The sequence below is a fragment of the Sander lucioperca genome, chromosome 17 (genome assembly GCF_008315115.2).
Source record: "Sander lucioperca isolate FBNREF2018 chromosome 17, SLUC_FBN_1.2, whole genome shotgun sequence".
Classification (NCBI taxonomy): domain Eukaryota; kingdom Metazoa; phylum Chordata; class Actinopteri; order Perciformes; family Percidae; genus Sander; species Sander lucioperca.
In genome coordinates, this window is record NC_050189.1 from 31,002,443 (window position 1) to 31,023,673 (window position 21,231).

Consider the following 21,231-nt stretch of genomic DNA (forward strand, 5'->3'; position numbering starts at 1 on the left):
TTTCACACATAGTTACCCACTTTTGCTTGTCTTGTAGTTGCACAATATAAATAGAAATTGCCGGTAAGCATAAATAATCAATTTATTTTTATTTTTGAACCAGATACGAACAAAAAGCATATAGCTAACTTTTCATGACCTGAATTGGCAGACTGTTTCTTTAGATGCAACTGTCAGGGATTGAGGCTTTGCAGCCAGGTTTGTTGGCACTTCTGTGTTTCTTTTTTTTACCAATTGGGAAATACCATAGCTGTCAGAAACTCCCACTATCTGCCACAGAACCTTTTTGTTTTTCCTACATGGCTGCTACTAATGCCTGTGGGATCCCTCCCTATGTTCCCAGGGCTTGTGTGTGTCTTGATATAAACTAACATTGTCAGTGATTGATAAGGGCTGTCTTTGCAGTTCAAATTACAAAAGAACGAAGTGATATGGATGTTTGAAATGCAGTTTGAAATGTAAAGATCTGATCAGCTGCTGTGGAGATACTGTACCAATGTCAGAAGTCAAGAAAACTGTCTTGCCCACAACTTTGAATGCATACTGAGGAGTATAACATCAGCAGGCTGTACAGTAAGCTGTGTGTGATTTCAACATATTGACCCAGGGAAACATACATTGAACATTTGACCTAGGAAAAAAAAAAATGCTGAGAACATAAAACCATTTGAAAGATCTCCTTAATGTGTCATATTAAGAGCAAATTGAGCTGAGGAACATAGAACCCTGGGAACATAGATACACTCCCATTCCGGTCTGTGCAATACAAGAATGTGTTAGCCTAGCTTAGCACAAAGAGAGGGACATGTCTCCCCTAGTTTTTTCAAAAAGAAAATACCCCTTCCATCTGTCTGTCAGACATTTCTATTTGTCAATCTAAGTAAAGAACAAAATAAATAAGACAGCTTTGGAGTTGTTTTGACAAAGCTATGTTAGCATTGTTTCCACTGATTCCAATCTTTATGCTATGCTAGGCTAAACATTGATCTTCTCATCTTACTCTGGGTATGACAGCAGACATTTCTTCCAAAAATGTCAGACCATAATCACCACGTTCATTTTGAGACATTAGTATAATTACTGTAACAACAACGCTGCACAATGAGCTTTAAAAGGCCAGTTGGACTTATAAATGTGCCTGCAGGCTCTTCGTGCTATTAATCAAACTGTTCTTCTCAGTGACGGGCCCATTAAAGGAGAAACAGATAGCATACGTGTGCAGAGAAACCCTCCAGGTAAGGCTCTTTGTGTCAAAGGCAACTTATGCAATCTCTGAAGATACTCTGCTGACAGGATGACTTATGTGTTTTTTTCCCCAGCCACAGAAGAGCTAAATAGTATTTAACCTCGCCAGACCACTAAATATACTGTAGAGGTAAATGTTGCTGCAGCACAACAGAGTCTGCAGCAGAATGTGCCAGCCTGTCTGTTGTTTTTTTAGTGAGTGACCTTCTGCTCAGATTTTTCAGGTTTGCAGACAACAGTTAAATCTGAAGTAAGAAGGAAGAAATCGCAGACGATAACTTAGTTTAAAATGTCTTGTCTGACTTTGTTATGCTTACTTAACAACTGTCAACGGGGCAAAAAGATTTCTCTTGAGGAGTGCTAATCTAAACGTAAATGAGTGATGACAGAGCTGAGCAGATTGCTGCCTTTGGATTCGTCATGACAATCCTCAGCAATCTAACTTGGTATACAAGCATTCTTGTGTACCTTTTGGTTTTGGTTTTGACTTTCCCTTTTCCTCTTCTTGGAAATGTGTCATTGTTCTGTTTCACATTTCCTTTTCATTCAAAATAGAATTTTGTTTTGCAATGTGCATCAATATACATTATTACATGACATCATTTAAACTAAGATTAGGGTTTTTGAGTTACACTTAGTTTAAAATGCTAAAACCAGATTTATATGAAATCGTGGTTTATTAAAACTCAAATATAGCGATCAGTAAAACCAATGTAAAAGATTACTGACAGTATGAAGAAGCAGGCAGGAGTACCAACACAGAAGGTAAACAATGTACTGCTGTGGACGGGGGCAGCCGCTAAATGAAATTTAGTCACCTACAAAAAAAAAGGCCCACCTAAAAAAAACAATATCAGTTTAAATGTAACCTATACTTAGAATATTTTCTTTGCTTGACCTTGCTGTCAGACAGCCTTTTGCGACTGGGAACTGAAGCCATTTATCCACCAATGCTCTCTTCAAAGCCACCAGACTCCTTCGACAGAAACAATCATTTTACCTCGCAGAACACAGGAGTTGCTGGTCTACCGCTGCATCGATCAGTTAGTTTGCACCGATCAATGCAGCGGTAGAACAGCAACTCCTGTGTTCTGCGATGTAATATTACAGTTTTTGTCAAAGGAGTCTGGTGGCTTTGAAGAGAGCATTGATGGATATAACAGCTTTAGTTAAAGTACCTGTCGGATACGGCTGTCTGACAGCAAGGTAAAGCGGTGAAAATATTATAAATATTGTGCACACCAAACTAATATTGACTTTTTTAGTTGGGCCTTTTTTAGGTGCTAAAATATGTTTTGCTGCTGCCTGTGCTGCCCAGGATCTAGTTTTAAGACCTTAGACTTTATTTTTATTTATATTGTGCTCCCATGGTGCATAATCTTAACAATCATTGTGTTTAATCAAATTACCTGAAACGGATACACAGGGAAACCTGGGGCCACGTAGTAGTCCAGCAGAGCAGTACTGGTTGGTTTCAGGTTGTTGGGAGGTAGAGGGGTTAATTGGGGACCTGTATAATTGACAGCCATAAAATAAATAATAATAGGATATGTTTACATGAAAATATCTGCACAAAGCTCAGCTGATTATCATTATTTGCTTTTTCCAGGGTTTGTATCACCTGCACGAAACTGGCAAAATGCACAGAGACATAAAGGTACTGCAGTTTTTTCAAGTTGTTGCTGTCTAATTGTGATCATATATTATTATACTGTAGGCTATCATGTGAAAGCAAGCTTAAGTGTGTGTGTGTGTGGGTGTTCTCTCTGCAGGGAGCCAACATCCTTTTGACAGAGAGAGGAGATGTGAAACTGGGTCAGTGGGGATCTGTATTGGACACACTCGTGCACATCTGCAATACCTCTTTAACTACTCACACTCATCAAGTGTGCTTAAATAGCCCTCTATAATGGATTATAGCCACTTAACACCAGTGTGACTGTCTGTCTCTTCTGTTATAGCTGATTTTGGAGTTGCAGCAGAGATCAGTGCCTCTGTGGCCAAAAGGAAGTCTTTTATAGGAACTCCCTACTGGTAAGATGAATGAAGCTGCACCCACCTCACCTCACTCAGCGTCTGTCTGTTTAAAGCAACCATGCAGTGTTGGGGTCAACCTATAAGAGTTTTTTGAAGAGTGACACAATACTGCTGTCAGTATGTTTTGGATGAGGGCTGCAACTAGCCAATATTTTCTGCCAATATACTTTGTCCTTTGACCCTTTTCTATGGTTAGAAAATTGACCAAACTGATTCAGGGTTTCGACAAAAACGACTCATTGCAAGAGTACTCCCAGATTAAATAATGAACTTTCCTCTTTTTATTCCTAGGCAATAAAAAATAAGACTTTCAAAATGTACGCAATAGATGAAAGCAGAGGGATCCACTTTTTTAGGACGACTCTGTTTTGTAAATGGTTTATACAGTTTACTGTGTGTGTGTGTGTGTGTGTGTGTGTGTGTGTGTGTGTCTATATATATATATATATATATATATATATATTAGATATAATATTAAATACAAAATATTAAATATTAAATATATCAAAATATATCCAATTTAGAAAACCGGAGTGGCCCTATGATGCAGCCTTGAGTAATTCCATCAATAAATCATTAAGAAATCAGTTAAGCAAGTTACACCAGTTAACACTTAAATGAAAATTGTGGTAATATTCAATATTTTTATTATTGTTAATAAATCTAATGAAACTACCCAAACCAACAATAAATGTATCTACTAACGAGTGTGTGTATCAAAGCCTGATATATCTTCCTCTGTGCCATAGAGCTCCATTGTTATTAAAAAATATTAAAACACATCAATGAGCCACACTATTGCACTGGGTGACATGTTCCTTCAGTACTATGAACACACACACTGTAGTTTATTTCGACGCAATCACACATACACCATCTGTAACAATTCCAAATGTTGCTGTACAATTAATTGCCTCCAAAATAATTGCAGTTAACAATATAATTGTCTCTTTCAGTCAAATTTAAAAATATTTATTTATTTATTACTTTTTTTAAACAAATTCAAGTTTTGAATGAATTCCAGGATACATTTTTGTTTTTATCACATTATATATATTATATATATATATATATATATATATATATATATATATTTATGTGACCCAGATAATGTAATAACACAAATACACATCCTATGAAGTAAACAATGCCTCTTTATTATCATAAAACATTTTTTCTAACTGTATCCCCAACTACCAGTCACGTGCCATAAGACCTTAGCCAATGTTAGCTATTCATTGCGGTTAAACAAAGAACCCGCGATTATGTTAAAAAAATAAAATTGACAATTATGTAATAATTGTTACAGGCCTCCGTCCTGCTGCTGCACTTGATTAAAACAATAGTAGTCTGCTGTTTTAGGAAATTACTGAGACTAATCCTAATGAATATTAGTAAATAAACATACTAAAGCATCAATAAAAGGCTAGTGTCTGCTACATACTGTGTACATGTGTGTGTTATATCTGATGTTCCTCTCCTCTCAGGATGGCTCCAGAGGTGGCTGCAGTTGAGAAGAAGGGTGGGTACAACCATCTGTGTGATATCTGGGCCGTTGGCATCACCGCCATCGAGCTGGCTGAGCTCCAACCGCCCATGTTTGACCTCCATCCAATGAGGTGAGTCAGCACAGGCAACAGGAACTCAGACACATGGAAGCAGACAGATTATATGATCCCAAAGCAAAGAGATAAACAGATTAGACTTGTGTTATGTAACATTTTGGCTGCATAATTTGTATTTTTCTCTGTATAATTCCTGGACAGTCACTGCATGTAAACAATTAAGACATTTTCCAGCCCAGTGACATTTAAAACAATGTTTCAGAGCGCTGATGTTGATGTCCAAGAGCAGCTTCCAGCCTCCAAGACTAAAGGATAAAACCAAATGGTGAGTTTAACTATCTGTGTTCCTTTTAAAATCACATAGCATGTATCGGGACCAATTGTTTATCTTCCTTTAATCTTATCAATATCGTTTTGATGTGCAATTAATTCACACTTTGTTGCTCCCTGCAGGTCAGCAGGTTTCCATAGCTTTGTGAAGATGTCTCTCATTAAAAACCCTCGTAAAAGACCCTCAGCTGAGACACTGCTGCAGGTAAGCTGGCTCTTTATAGCTCGTAATTAATGAATGGCCTTTAACTAGCCATCCGTCTTCATATATATGCACTATTTATAAATGCAATTTTTTCTATTTTAAACCCTTACGTATCCAGAGAACTTTGATTCTCTTTTACGAGAATAGGAATGTAACCAAATCTGAATACATTATGTGGATATGAACACATAATGCACTCTGAACAAATGGGAACTGCTTTTTCATTTTTGCAGAAAATGTTCTGTTTCTCCTGTCACCCGATTGACACAATTTCAAATACAGTTTGAAGTTAAAATTACAGAGAATAAGTCAATTTAACACAGAAAATCAGGCAGTCTTAATGATTTTGGATAGCTTGCAGTCAAGGCCTCAATCCAGCACCTCAGTTTTTTTGTTTTTTTTTGGATGTGCGTACTTTTTTTCTCTATATCCCTGAAGTATCTCTGGCTGTGGGCCAATGGAAGCTGCTCAGGGCTCTGAACATGTATCAACAACAATTATAATCAGTTCTTGTTCCAGGCTTTGCTGCTTTTTTCTGTGTAATCACTGTCGTCAGATTAATCAATAATGAAAAGTTGCAGCCCCAAATCTGAGATGTTAGCGGTGATTCAGAAGTCTGGAACCGGCTTAGCAATGTCCTCCAAAAGACTGAAATTTTAACAATTAATTAGGGGGTCAGTTAGTGTAGATTTAGCCTCCCAGACCTTCCTCCACAGCACTGCTACCACACAACATTCGGGGATGGGAGAAAAACGTGCTCTGGTTTATTGGCATTTCTTTAAACCAATCACAATTGTCTTGGGAGACGCTAAGCACCGGATGGAGCAATGGTGCCGCTGCAAAATAGCCTCGGGAAGGAACTTGTTTTGGTGGAACGTGCTGGTTTAAAAGTAGTTTTTTCGTGCAACAGAAAACTCAGATTGGACAGATAGTCTAGCTAGCTGTCTGGATTTACCCTGCAGAGATCTGAGGAGCAGTTAACCATAGTCCTCAGAAATCCACTGGAGGTTAGAATGCCAACACAAAGAAAGCGGAAGGTGAGGGACATCCGGCAGAATTTCTGCGGCACCTGAACAATCCCAGAAATTAAACGTCATCCATATGGACTTGAGTAGATTTGACGCCATTTTGCATGAGTTTCTGAGATCAACATAGTCTTCTATTATTGTTCAATGACATGATCTGTAACTTGTTCCTCCAGCATCCGTTTGTGACGCAGCTTCTGACCCGGAACCTGGTCATTGAGCTTCTGGACATGGCCAACAACCCTGAGCTCCACAACACGCACACACACAGCATGGACGACAACGAGCTGGAGGTCAGTACTACATGGAGACAGAACTGATGACTGTTGATATTTAATCAACCATGCAGACCTTAAAGTGGTGTCATTTTCCTGTGGTCCTGCTGATATGCTGTTTGTGCCGGTGTGTCATGTGAATGATGTGTTGACAGATTGGGGAAGTGGCTCCTGACAAGATTCAGTCAGCAGGGAAACACCTGCCTGCAGAGAGGACCTTGTCTGAAGAACAATGTGAGTGCACACACACACACACACACACACACACACACACACACACACACACACACACACACTATTTTGTGACACACACAGACTGGACAGTCTGTGTGTGTCACAAAATAGTTCCAGCAGGTAACTCTACCCTTTACTACACTATACTTTGAGCTAATTAGCTAATGTTAGATACTGTTAGTATGCTAACACGCTTAACTAAGATGGCGGCGAACATGGTAAACATTGTACCTGCTAAACACCAGCGCGTTGGCATTGTCACTGTGAGCATGTTAGCCTACTGATGTTAGCTTTTAACTCAAAGAAGCGCTGTGCCTAATTAGCTACAGCCTCACAGAGCCGCTAGCATGGCTGTAGACACCCCCTGCTTCCAGCCTCTATGCTATGCTAAGCTAAGCTAAGCTAAGCTAAACTAATAACGTCCTCCTGACTCCAGCTATGTACTTAACACGCAGACATGAGATTGGAAACAATTTCAGGAAAGAAAGTAAATATATGCATATTTCCAAAAATGTTAAACTGTTCCTTTAACTCACCTCAAACTACTCTTCATGCAGTTACAGTATACACCACAGGCACCATGACATCTATATGACAAATAGATACAGTATAATTATAATATGGGCAGACAGTTTTTATGCAGCTCTATATAATTTGCATGTAAATAGACCTATATCATTCATATATCTTAAATATTGCACAGTAATAGAGTATGTTTCTGACAACACTTGGTAGCCATGCTTGTAACTGTATGCACGCATGTCTAAATATACTGTATGTTGGTTGTACTTGCTGAAGAGTGGCTTCATTGTCTGCTATGACCCCCAGTATTCAGTGCTGAAATCTCCATAATATGAATGAGGACAAAAGCCTCTCAGTCAGCCTGCCGATGGTTGCCCTCGTCCTGTAACCCAGCCATACATGTGGGATGAAGCCTGCGTCAGAGGATGGCACTGAGAACATGCCATTGGTGTGTGACAGACAGTGGTACTTGTATGCAGTAGCTGGAGTGACTTCATACTGCTGCACAGCCACTAGGCCTCTTGTTGTGTAAGGGTTTTTTGGTGTGATCGTCTGCCCTTACACTCTGCCCAGTATAAATCAACCTTACCTCAACTTTTCTTATATACAATGTGCTATTCATAGACACACAAGCCATAAACACATTCAACACTTGCACCTCAGTTTAACCAATATGGGCACTGAAGCCTCACACTGCTACACATACTGCTACAAGCTGATATTACTAGATTGGGTCTAAATACTATTTTGGTACTGACCAAATGTGTCAGCAGCACCGAGTACCAGAGACAGTGAGTTACGGAGAGTTGGCATCAAAGATGTGGCCAGATTTGTAATCTTCTTAAATCAGTTTGTATTTAATTTAGGCAAAGTTCTTTTCTTTCAGTTTTTTAATTTAGACATTTTGGAGAAATAAAGTATTGAAAAAGTGACGTATCAGTAATGTGGCAACATACCGTATCTTCTTTAGTTTGAAACAAGACTAAAGGGCCGTCCACAATAAGAACGATAACTATAACGATAACTAGAAATATGTAGTTTTAAAAATCGTTATAACTCAAGTCACCACCAACTATAACAACAACGACAGTGGAGAATGATATCGTTGGGATCACTTTCAGAGCGATTTGATGAACGATAGAAACACTTGACAGCCAATCAGAATCCATCTGAGTTTACAACAGGACACGGCAGAGAGAGACACGGAGAAATTTCTTTCACACAGGTGGTTAGAGGCGTGACGTGACTTTTCCACTCGTGGTGGGGCTACGATCCTTTAGATCTGTGCATTTTTGTATTATTTAACATTAATACTTTGAAAATATTTCTCATGTCACAGAATCCACTGAAAGTGAATCTTGTGCTTTGGATGTTATCATACTGTCTGTGTTTTTGTTTCGGTGCCCTGCACAGATCTGCTCTGATCCCTGGCTCTGTGCGCCTGCTGTTTCCTGTAGAAGGCAGAGGTGTCGGCGCCCCAGGGACCGCTGGTAGACTTTTTTGGTTCATAAAATGTACCCGAATTCACGATTATGTAGGATATTTCTACTGATATTCCTGTAATCCTAGGTTGCAACGTCTGCTTTATTAGTTTATTATGTATTATTATCAGCTGGAGTGTACAGCGTGTGCTTGACGCCACTGTTGACAGTTATTGTTGAGCAGTGTGGATGCTCACATTGTTATAGTTATTAGGGGTGGGAAAAAAATCGATTCACGTATGTATCGTGATTTTTTTGTGACGATTTTTAAAATCGATTATTTTTCCTAGAATCGATATTTTTTATTTATTAAGGTTTCCAATGATTGACCTAAATATTTTGTGTTTATATGGTACCGCTGACAGCGACTACATCATATGTGTTACCAGGAACAGACCGAAAGCAGAAAATGCAGAAAATCCATGTTATGGTCTTCTTAACAAATGAAATTAATGTCAGACTGACTGAAACAATGTCTCATGATATATTGTCTCTAGAAGTATATTATTCAACTTTTTTTGTAAAAGAAGGAAAAGAAAATCGCAATACTCAACACTATTGAATCACAATACTTCCACAATCGCAATAAATTAAAATCGCAATACAAATCGAATCTGCACAAAAGCATACCGTTCCAACCCTAATAGTTATAGTTATGATTATAGTTATCATTCTTGGTGTGGACGGCCTTAAGAGTCTACAGCCATGCCAGCAGCTGTGAAGAATGGTGAAATTTTGACAAGATGATGACTTGTTGAAAAGTGAATGCATCACCAAAGCTCAGTTCATCCTAAGGGGAACATGAATGTACTAAATGTCTTGCCAATCCATCCAACGGTTGTTTGACTCAAAACTACAAATGTCAACCTGCTGGTGGCGCTAGAGAAAAGCTGGGGTTAGTAGGATACATCCTCTGGGAACCATGAATGTTGTGCCAATTAGAGCTCTGATTCTCTGCCCGAACCTGATTGGGCCCTGGGTCAGGCTGTAATTTCCCCAAATTCCCCGGCTTTGAATCAGGTCAGGTTTGCACAAATTCCCAGGGTTTTCTTGTTGTTTATTTTTAAATGCAGACCCTATAGTCTGTGTAATGTCATGAGTAATGGATGGGCTGTGTACCGCTGTGTGTGACTGCCATCTTCTGGATATCTATGCAACTTACACCCAAGGATAAAAAAGCTACGGAAATTCAGGGTTTTAACCAGGCTCAGGCCCAAAACTGCGATGGTGGTTTGGGCTTGGTTCAGGCTTTGACATAATCTATGTGGGTTCATGTAGGGTCTGGCTTGATTTTTTTTAATCATCCGATCATAGCTCTAGTGCCAATACATCGGGCAGATGTAAAGATTTTTTTTCAAGATAGATGAAAGCTTTTGACCTGGTGGTGGTGGCGCTAGATGAAAAGTCAGAAGATCACCAAAGTCATTGAGTTTCATCCTCTGGGGACCATGAATATTTGTACCACGTTTCATAGACATCCATCAAATAGATATAAAGATCTTAGACCAAGTGGTGGACCGACTGACAGACATAGACATAGCGTTATGCCGCTAGCAAGGCTAAAAATTTCTAATGACACCCAGCCCTACTGAGACAAAGAAAAAGAAAGAATATAATTTACAATGTATCCACATTAAATATCAGGGAAGGAAGGAGGCTAATAGTTTGCAGAAGGCAACAGGAAACACAGAAATAATAGTGCAACAACAACAAGGCATTGTCATGCTGCAAATGACATAAAGCACCAGCGAAGAGGTCGGGGAAGCTGCTGGCTGCTCAGATATGTTACTTTGTAAAAGAGTGCAGAGCTTTCCAAACAGCTGTCAGCATCTACTTTACCATGAAGCAACAATGGATCTCTTACCAAAAAAGGACACATCATGTTCACTGAGATGGAATTTCTATTGCAAGCATGTTTCAAGTCTCTGCAAGTTGATTTTCATACTGTAAGTGAAAGCACTGACTGCTGGGAAGGTGGAAGATAATTCAAAGTATGTCATTTGTAGCAAAAACATGCAAAAGAAATTATAGTTATAGTTTTTGTTTGGTAATTTCATGTTGCAATCAGTTTTCTAAACCGTAAATAACATAGACTAAGACTTCTCAAATCAAGTTCTAAACTTTATAATGATGATAGAATTTTTTATTTAATGATGCAGCCATTCAGCAACACAGTGAGAGCTTCCTGAGCCGAGACGAGACAGCAACTTCCACTTTCTGGTTTAATAATAATAATAACTTTTATTTATATAGCTATATATAAATATATATAGAAAACCCAAGGACACTTTACAGAATTAGAGGTTCTAGGCTGTAGTGAACAGGTGGTGTTTCAGGAGTTTTTTTAAAATGTCCAGGGATGTAGCATTTTGGATATCTGCAGGGAGGGTGTTCCAGAGGGATGGGGCTGCAACACTAAAGGTTCTGTCTCCGAAGGTACAGAGTCTGGTGTGGGGAATGGAGAGCAGGCCAGCGTCTGAGGACCGCAGGTTTTGGAGTGGGGTGGATGGATGGAGGAGGTCGGAGAGAAGGAGGATTTTATATGTGATGCAGGACTTAATTGGGAGCCAGTGAAGGTGGATGAAGGTTGGGGTGATGTGCTGCCAGGTCTTGGTGATGTGCTGCCAGGTCTCTGCCGCCAGGACTCTGGAGCCAAGATCTCACATACTGGAGCCTGTCTAGAGTTTTGATGGGGACCCCAGACAAACAGGAGGTTATGAAAGCATGAATGAGGGTTGCTGCCACGGAGTCAGAGAGTGATGGTCAGAGTCTGGAGATGTTTTTGAGATGAAAAAAGGTTGATTTGGTGATGGATTTGATGTGAGAATGGAAAGAGAGGGATGGAGGTTCAACCGGAGGTTGACGGGTGTCAGTGGGGCGTAGCAGGCGGTTAATAGTAGAAAACAGCATTGTGGGGTGGTTTTGCTGGTTGCCCATGAGGGTGGTGTAATAATTTGTCTTGGCTTTGGAAAGAGCTTCTTTGTAGGAGCTCACATGTTCTTTGTAGGCCTCCCGGTGGAGAGTGAGGTCAGTTCTTTTATAAAGTCTCTCCAGTCGGCGACCAGAGGCTTTCATGGAGCGATGTTCAGCCGTGTACCAAGGAGCTGAACAGCAGCATTTCACTAGTTTCCCTGTCCTCTGCTTCAAACTGTCAGCTGACGGCTCTGGTTCTCTGTGATTACACATCAATCTGCTTCTTCCTCTTCATCACATCAGAGAAACCAAAGTGTGATACTTCCAAAAGCTGGTCTGCAGAAGTAAAGTGAAAATGGATCGGATGAAATAACTCTAATTATTATATGTAGATGTATGTATTCAGGGTGCGATTTGCTGGGGTGGATACGTGGGATTTCGCCCTTTCTGGTCTACATATCCCTGCCCTTGCTGAATTATTTTCATCCCCGGTGGGGACAAAAATGATCTTTAAGTTAGCTAGCACATCAAAAGCTTGGGAAGGAAGGCAATATGGGCTATTTATCTAGCTTTTAGTTTTTCTTGAAGATTTCTGTCATGTGTACAGTATATTAGGGCTGAACGATTTGGGGGGGAAATCTAATTGTGATTTTTCTGCCAGATTGCGATATATCTATCTATAATATAAATATAATAATTATTATTATTATTTTTTTTTTTTTTTAAGTTTAGTTAAAGTTCAATATTCACCATGTAACAGATAAGACATGTCATGGAGCATTATAACGTGAGACACCATCAAAACCGCTCTATATTCTTATGAAAGGATGAGAACATAGATATGAATTGAAAGCAATAAGTGTTTTTCTTTTAATAAGCATGGAACATTGAACAGTCATACACAAAACATTTATCACAAAGCTAAAGTTATAATAATAATAATAATAATAAAAAAACAATAATAATAAAAAAATAGTGAAAAATCCACTGAAAATAGGACATTTCTGGATACAATCTGTGATATGTAACAATATTCCAGCATTTATCTTATCAAAAAACTGTAAATATAATAATAAAAAGAGTAATAAAAAGGGTTAAACCAAATGCTATACCAAACATTCATCTGCACATTCGATTAATCGCGGTCTTCACAATTAGCTAATCACATTCTTTCAAATCGAGATTTCAAGCCCTAGTGTATACTATACTGTATGTTGGAGTTTTCTGTGAAGTGTACCGTAGACATTAAAGAAAGTCAGTGTAACTTGTGTACAGGATAACAACATTAGCTAGCCACCACATGCTACTGTTCAAACCAGACCAAGTAGTCACAGAAAACCCCCTCAGTGCACTGAATTGAATTTAGTCATTTTAAATTCAATTTTTTTTTCAATTCACACTATTAAAAAATGTCATTGTGTTTTGTCATTGCACCATTGTCATGCTGTACTCAGCTGTTGTATTGGCTCTGGATTGTAGAAGCCAGTATTGACCTGATAGGTGATGTGTGGTTGCAGAGAGCATACTGTGTCTAGCTCCAACTAATCAATGCACTTGAGAGTGAGTGCTCATTGATGTGCATGAACAGGCCTGGGTTGGGTGAGAGCACATTGGCCTGCTCTTTATTGTCTCATAAAACCCACAGTTCTGTGTGAACACTGCACAGCACTCGTTTCATTCTTATCGTGTTTTCTTTGCAGTCGACCAAATGAAGTTTGGGCCTCCACTGAGGAAAGTCACTGAGCCGTATCCTGATGTGGTAATGCTCTTTTTCTGCAAGGTCTTTTTGTGACAGTGCTGTGTACTGATGCCATACGTGAATATGATCAAGGGCTCCGTTTTCCCCCTTCAGCAGGGCTCTTATGATGACAACTGGAGTCTGTCTGGAGATGAAGACAACTCGCCGTAAGACTTTTCTTCTTCTACCTTCGTTCTGTCTTTGTCTTAGGCATATTATGGTTTTTGGCTGTTGAGATGTCACAGCTGAACAGGATGCCTCCCTTGAAGCAATCAGTAGGTAATCTGAGGACAACATTGGAAAAACATCCCAAATTTCCCTCTTTTGTCAACGTTACACTGTAATTATGTTTTTATTATGTGTCCAATAGTGCCCCTGAATCCAAAGAGAGAGACGTGTTGATTTCTAGATTAAAACCCGGTTGAGCATGGAACTGTTGAAGAGAAACTCTGCTGATTTCAGGTGTTGGGGAGTACTATTGCATATGTGAAAACAGTTGATCAAAGCCTTAAGTGTCTCCAGATGGAGCTGTGTAAAGTCTGATAAATGTCAGAAAAAAGTGTCACTTGAGTTGGTGTAGTTTGGGTCTGAAGACTACAAGTTAAAAAAAAAATCAATCTGGAGGCGTGGAGTTAGAAAGAAGTAATCTTACCAGTCCTCTGTTGCTCCTCATCGCTGCTGCAGGCTAGAGGTTCCAGGCTACGTTAGCCAATACTAGCATAACACACTCAAATCTCCGACTGAACTGTTTGCGGTTAAGTTGCATTGTGGGTAATGTAGGAGCCAGGTTTTGACAAGGAAGAAGAATGCACAAGATTAAAAAGGATGATATTTCTGGTTCTGCTGCATCAATGTTAATACTTTTTTGGAAAACTTGTCTATCTTGTCTAGTGTTATAGAAGTGAAATGCAAAATCAGTGAGAGAACTGGATACTGTGTTCCAGTATGGAGTCCTATTTATTTCAATTGAAATAGCTCACCATTGCATATGCCAAATAAGTTCTTCCAAATTCAAAGTTTTATCAGACTTAAAATCTTTATCAAATCATGAAATTAATTTATACATAAAATTATTTTCTAAAGTGTTCGAAAAAACTGTATTCATCGTTTTACATCACTTCTTGGGAAAGTGGGTGTCATGTGACCTGCAATTCCAAATGTGGTACATTAACAATTGCCAGATTTCTTTTTTGATTTAGTGGCACTATTGGGCACTATAACATAATAAGAGAGTGTGTCTTTAATGACAGAATGTGGATATTAAAGTGTTCTCTGACCTGTATGGACCCTTTTCAGTTAGACTGATTGAATAGGTTGATTGTTATGTAAAATGTTAATGAAAGCAGTAGTAATAATACTAGTATTCCTAATTTCCTACTATAGGGGTAAATAAAAAAGTAGTAGTAGCAGTATGAGTTCATTAGCAATATTATCACTGGTAGTCATAGTTTTAGCATTAAAAGGAAAACCGTAGTTTACTACAACTTGGGTCTTATTTTTGTAGTTTTCATCATCATTTATATCACTTATATCAACATTGTACTCACCAAAGTATTTACTGAGATCTGGGAACGCTGTGACATTGTGGTAACAAAGTTTGACGGAGTGTGAAACACAAGCAGTTAGACCATCAGGCAGGTTAACAGACCAATCATTTATCCAGATTATCCAAACCACTGATGCCCACTGAACCAGCGGTACGTATACCCCAGTGAGCAGCTAAATTAAAAATAGAAATAATTATTTAATGAATGATATGTCCATTGTGCGTGGGAAATTGTTGGGTCTTTGTAAATTATAGAGTGTGGTCTAGACCTACTCTATCTGTAAAGTGTCCTGAGATAACTCTTGTTGTGATTTGACACTATAAATACAATTTAATTGAAATTTAATTGAATATATTGTTTGTAATTAAAAGGAAAACCAACACACAGATATGACTTCAAATTGCTGTGGGGCTGATCTTTAGTATATTTACTGGCACAATAACAATAAACTACGAAAAGCTGCACAGGACATGCCTCCCACCAACTTGGTTTGGGTAAAAGAAAATGGTCACAGCTTCCATATTTAAAGTGGCTATATGTAACTTTCAGTTTGTGTTGGTTCTAGCGGCCCCTTTGGACTAAAGCGGGAATGTTTTTACCACACCTGCTGTCCTAAAGCTCTTTTCTTTACGGTGCTGTATTACACACTGTAGATTTCTGAGTTAGTGTTACCAGGAGGTCATATCGTCACGATGAATGTTTTGTTCAGACAGAAAATCATTCATTTACAATAAGAGAAAACGTTACAGATGCATCGTTGCATTTCAAGTGTTACATACGGTAACTTAGCCTACTTTGGATGTATCGTGAGATAAACCAGGTATCACTGTCACTGTGTCACGAGTCAAAGCATTAAGAGATTGTTGTAGCAACCAACAAAATAATAACAGATTAATATAGCGCATTATTTAAAACCCACGGATGATTTACACAAATACACAAAGGAAAAGAAAATAGTAAGCCAACACAAACACTGACTAAAAGGAATAAAACGTCTGCGCTAACGTCATTTATATATACTTTATTTAATCAGGAAATCACATTGAGATCAAGATCTCATTTACAAGTGACACCTAGTACAAAATGAAAATTCAATTAAAAAATACAATCAAATGTAAATAACAAATTTAAATTTAAATATCAAGACAGCAGTATGCAGGCGTATTTGGAAAACAATGTATACAATTATTTCATACAAATGATAATAATTTAATGTTGGCTACTGATGTACAACCACATCGAGCATTGTAAAGTTATTTTGTGAATGAAATAGACATATTACATACCTGAGGGCCAATTCGGGGTCGATTTTTAATAATTTACAATCCCGTAATTGTCTCCATCTGTTGAAAGCCCGATCGAGTGTGTTATCGCCCGTCGTCTTTCACTTTCCCTTGTAGCTTTTAGTTGTTCTTCGTTTAATTTCCTTCTTTCCAGTGATGGTCCTGCCCCAGTATCAGCCATAACTACAACAGATAACTTCTACAATAACATTAAAATACAATTAGGCCTATATAAAGAAATCTCCTGCCACCGTTTACCTGGCTCCGCTGGCTGGATATAACACAGGCTTTTCAGGTGATACATCGAAATCTGTGACCCGTCAGAATGTGTTACTGTAGCGCTGTCCACCTGCCGCAAATCATTCTGTGACTTTGCAGGAAAAATCAGAGGCATTAATAAAAACTATATAAAACTAGCGTTAGTCTCGTTTGCTGTTACAGGTCATTAATGATCATCAAATGGAAAATTACACAGTTTCGGAACCGTGTAAACGTTACATATAGTCACTTTAATTAATAGAATAAATTGAAATGTGTGTAATACACTTCATTATTAACTTGTTTTTAGAGGCTGGCTCTAAAAACTTAACTCCGTTTTTTAACCAGAAAATCACTTCTTATCCAAAAAGGCAGCATGTAGGACTCACAACCATATATTTTTAAAACCCTGGCCACAGCCCTAGTTAGCATAACCTTGGTGAGTACACTGTTATCACTCTATAGTAATGATGGCCAAAACTGAGAGAGTAAGATCTGGGTTGAATTATCCTTTAATTTGGCGCAGAATGTCTGAGCCTCAGTCCAAATATCAGCACTGTTTATGGGGCTTCAGTGGACCTCTAGTTCCTTCCCTCCCATTGTTATGGGCCATTCAGGCCCGTGGGCAGATAAACACCAGGTCTTCCTGTTGCAGGAGCCTGTTGGAATGTGTGGAGCAAGCTCTGCAGCTGAGGTAGGCCACGTCCATCAACTCCAGCCTCTCCTAACAGCAGTGTCCCCCCATCCCACATGAATTGACCTGAAATAAACTTCTTGTGTTGATTTTTTTTGTTTATGGTTTGAATATCAGCTAACGCCAAACATCTTTGACATAATCAGTGGGTTTGTGTTCACTCTCCGCTCATCCCATCCCCAAAGTCCCGCTGTATTTCTTCATGAACTGGACGTGATTCAGCACAAACCCACTGGTTCTGGCTTTTCGGGGCTTTTTGTCTGCTTTTTTTTGTGGTGTTTTCTCAATATTTGTGTTTGTGTGCTGCTGTTACCCTGCCCTCAGCATCTCCAGCATCTGCCTGTGTTGTCCAACTTGTTGCCATGGTGCTTGATTTGGATCTCATTAGATCACCTGATTCTGAGATTTTTGGAGCCTGATCAGGACATTGTTGCTCATTTGTCTTTCAGGAGTTTAACCATCAGGAGGGCGTCATCTACTGATGTGAGTGGTAACTATACAACCGTAAACTGAAGCTGTGGTCCAATTGCATACTATTGTACTGGTTCTATCCTAGGTTTGAGTATATCTATATATATATACACCTGAAAAACATGAATTATACTTGGAGGAAGACTTCATAGAATAGATCACATTTTATTTGTACCTATACATTCGACAGTAGAAGGCTTACATTAAAGGGCTAGGCTACTCAAAGTTGTGAAATTTAAGTAATTGTAGGTTTTAACTGTTTGTGTCGTTTCCATCAACTCCTTAAAATAACATCAACAGATGATCAGGATTCCCTGCCGTTCCTTTAACTTTAACATCTTTCTTCCCTGCTTCAAACGCTCAGTAGTGAACTGTTATGTCACAGATTGAAAATATCATATAGATTTCAGTCACAGACTCGAAACAAAACACCTGGGTCTGCAAGAGGATACATGATGTGTATGTATGTATGTAGACATGCAACAAAGGTCCCTGGTAGGAATCAGACCTCAGACATGTGGTGTGTGCCCTAACCGTCAGGCTATCAGGGCGCCAATAACAAGTGTTTAAGCTTTAGTGCGTAACTATTTTATATTATTGAACGTCTGTTAAATTCAAGCCATTGCCAAATGAGTTGCTACAAAGCTAATTAAGACTATCAGCTCCACACAACTCTCTCTGTATTTCTCAGTATGACTATGTTCAGAAGATTTTGTCGTACGGAGACTTTCACGCGCAGAAACTTGAGTGAAAATAATGACCTCTTCTGAAGAGTCCATCATGTTTTTTTAATCCTCCGTGTCCTCCTTGGCTACTAGCAACTGCGAGGAGGAGGGGTGGGGGTTGGTGTGCGATCACGGAAGGCTTGTATCATGTGGATGCGCCGACAGTTTTGTTGTCATTACTTAATTCCTCATGCGGGAGACAGAAACTACGTACTATAGCTTTAAATGAGTTTAGCACTGAACATGAAGCTGCATTTCAAACTTAAATAACACTGCTCTGCAGTATTTTGATCAGCTCCGACATATTTACATCTTACACAAGTAGAATCTTCCCCCACAACACCAGATAACAGTTTGGTGCAGCATTAGATTGTTGTGTTGGTCTAACATAAGAAGGCAAGATTAGGTCCAAAGAAGGCTATGGTAGGAAAAAAAAAAGTCTACATAAAGAGGAACAATGTTCTGGACAACAGCCATGTAACTATTAAACATTTTGTTAAATATCTCACGTACCCCCTGCAGTCCTCCAAAGCACCCCTAGAGGTACACGTACCCCCATTTGAGAAACACTGCTTTATAGTATAAGTAAACAGTATGCAACTGGCTCACAGGGTGAGACTACATGATGAAATATGAGCCTGTTAGTCCGTCACAGCGACTCATGTGTTTTCTGGTGTTTTTCAGGGAGGTAGGAAGAGTGGTTTGTTCAGTCCGGCTACAGCCTCCCTGCCAGCCTTCAGCTCTTTAACTCCCAGCACGGAGGACAGTGAGCTGATGGTGAGACCCAGCTGCACACTGGGCCCAGACCCTGTCCTCACTGCGGACTCAACCTCCACTACAGGTAATAACAACAAGGATAACTTTATTTTTATAGCACCTATTAAAAATAATAGTTTACAAAGTGCTTTGACAGGAGAAACAAAAGCACATAAATATCAATACACGTAGGGGTGAAGCGTATACTATGTGCTTATTGTTGTCACATATACTGTGCATGTGTTTATTTGGTTTACAGTTTACTGTCCATGTAAACTATGTCTTTGTTGTTATTTTGTAGTGTTGTCTTGAATGATAGGGGGGGGGGGGGTGTGTTCATGTTGTAAATTGTGTATTTTTTGTATTCCACTTAAACATTGAATACAAATTGTTGATCCAACAATACACATACAGTAGTTATCTATACACATCACTGTAATAGTGAAAATAGAAGATGGGACAGAAAAATGACAAATGAGTAAATACAATAATAATTAATTCAATTACATTTTATTTATAGTATCAAATCATAACAAGAATCTCAAGACACTTTACAGATAGAGTAGGTCTAGACCACACTCTATAATTTACAAAGACCCAACAATTCCAGTAATTCCCCCAAGAGCAAGCATTTAGTGCGACAGTGGTGAGGAAAAACTCCCTTTTAGGAAGAAACCTCGGAGAGACCCAGGCTCTTTGTGGGTGGACATCTACCGGTGCCAGTTATAATACAGGTGGGGCGGTTTACTCCTCTATCATCTATGCCTGTTAGAAGAGAGTTGCAGTAGTCTAGATGGGAAAATATGAGGGCATGAATTACTTTTTTAAGATCTGGCTGTGAAAATGTTTTTTTTTTTTATTATTAACAATTTTTTATTTTTTAACAAAATACAAAAAAATACAACTCACAACATGAACACTTCGTCATCTTTACCACCCACCCAGAAAAAAAAAAATAGTCAATAAACCATAAACCAAATAAACATATGTATAAATGACAACACCATAAGCCCATCATACACCTCTCTCCAATCTGGCAAACTATTTGACATTTTTTCAAATGCCGCCTCCCTTGCCATCTCACAAGCCGACTCCTGGATTGACGGCACCCCTTCATTCTTCCATCCTCTTAAAATAATCTGCCTGGCTATCATTAAACTAGTCTGGACCCAGCTTCTTATGTGCTTGACAATATGTTTTTGATTTTGGAGATGGTTCTGATATGGAGAAAACAGGACTGAACAACTTAATTGATGTGTGGGATGAACATGAAGCACATCACACCAGCATCGCCATCATGTTGTATCTCCAACATGTGGGCTTATCAGTAACTAAGATAAACAGCGTTGTGGTTAGCTGGACGACCATGGTCGTCTGACTTTATCTGAGGGTGTATGTAGACTGGAGCACTAGGGTTGCACGATATTGACAAAATGTGATATTGCGATATCGATTATGAATGTTGCGATATCAATGTTAATTTCGATATTTTAAACATATGTAAAATTACAAAAGTTATGGGAAAATATCAAAATAGATTCATAACAAATAAAACAAGTTTTCTTACAACACAAGGTTTATTTCAACTGACGGTCGTATTGGACTGATACAACATGAATAAATAAATAATGACCATGTCTACAGAACAGGGGCCTGTTTCACAAAAGCAGAATTTATAAATCCAGGATAACTGATAAAGCGAGGTTTACCTAGTCTAATCTGTGCATCCTGGCTTGGTGCGTTTCACGAAGGCCAAGTCAGGCTGAGGAGGAGCGACTAGGTCGAGCCAGGATGAAGTAATTCAGATAGATGCGAGTCCACGGCTTTCCTCAAAAGACCGCGAGGTCGATCACAGATTTACTGATGCCAAAATGGAGAATACGCATTGTACATTATACAGAGTGAGCAGCAGCTTCTTGTAGAAGTA

The 21,231-nt window shown here is 38.9% G+C and overlaps 1 protein-coding gene across 6 annotated transcripts in view; it reads left to right on the top strand.

Annotated features, from left to right (window-relative positions):
• The window catches only part of map4k2 (mitogen-activated protein kinase kinase kinase kinase 2), a 57,634-nt gene that overhangs the window by 19,547 nt on the left and 16,856 nt on the right, over positions 1-21,231 (top strand). For 2 of the 6 annotated variants that reach the window (XM_035993734.1, XM_035993735.1), the window contains exons 5-18: positions 1,180-1,235; positions 2,855-2,902; positions 3,018-3,060; positions 3,207-3,279; positions 4,770-4,901; positions 5,110-5,172; positions 5,301-5,382; positions 6,584-6,700; positions 6,838-6,916; positions 13,533-13,591; positions 13,685-13,737; positions 17,314-17,352; positions 17,802-17,835; positions 19,233-19,389. In XM_035993734.1, coding sequence (XP_035849627.1) covers positions 1,180-1,235; positions 2,855-2,902; positions 3,018-3,060; positions 3,207-3,279; positions 4,770-4,901; positions 5,110-5,172; positions 5,301-5,382; positions 6,584-6,700; positions 6,838-6,916; positions 13,533-13,591; positions 13,685-13,737; positions 17,314-17,352; positions 17,802-17,835; positions 19,233-19,389 — 1,035 coding nt within the window. The remainder of the gene's footprint in view (positions 1-1,179; positions 1,236-2,854; positions 2,903-3,017; positions 3,061-3,206; positions 3,280-4,769; positions 4,902-5,109; positions 5,173-5,300; positions 5,383-6,583; positions 6,701-6,837; positions 6,917-13,532; positions 13,592-13,684; positions 13,738-17,313; positions 17,353-17,801; positions 17,836-19,232; positions 19,390-21,231) is intronic. The other 4 variants (XM_035993736.1, XM_031290156.2, XM_031290165.2 and 1 more) reach the window with 4 other exon arrangements.